The 235-nt window shown below is 57.0% G+C and overlaps 1 protein-coding gene across 1 annotated transcript in view; it reads left to right on the top strand.

Moving 5' to 3' along the window:
* The window catches only part of TFEB (transcription factor EB), a gene marked incomplete at its 5' end in the record, with an annotated part of 3,147 nt that overhangs the window by 232 nt on the left and 2,680 nt on the right, over positions 1-235 (top strand). The window contains 1 exon segment of the mRNA XM_009866367.1: positions 7-182. Coding sequence (XP_009864669.1) covers positions 7-182 — 176 coding nt within the window.

The raw sequence follows: 235 nt of genomic DNA, 5'->3' as shown, positions 1-235 counted from the left end.
CCTGAGCGGGAGGTGAGGAGGTGCCACCGCGCCGCTGGGGGAGGCGAAGGGGCTGGAAAGGGCAAAGAAGCCCATTGGCACCTTACACCTTTCCCTTTCAGTTTGATGAGGTCATCGATGACATCATGCGCTTGGATGACGTTTTGGGCTACATGAACCCTGAAGTCCACATGCCCAACACAGTGAGTCTCCGGTGGATTTAGGAAGAGATGGAATCCTGGGCTGAGGGAGGGAG

The sequence above is a fragment of the Apaloderma vittatum genome, unplaced genomic scaffold (genome assembly GCF_000703405.1).
Source record: "Apaloderma vittatum isolate BGI_N311 unplaced genomic scaffold, ASM70340v1 scaffold26623, whole genome shotgun sequence".
NCBI classification, from domain to species: domain Eukaryota; kingdom Metazoa; phylum Chordata; class Aves; order Trogoniformes; family Trogonidae; genus Apaloderma; species Apaloderma vittatum.
This window is presented reverse-complemented; position numbering and strand designations above follow the sequence as displayed.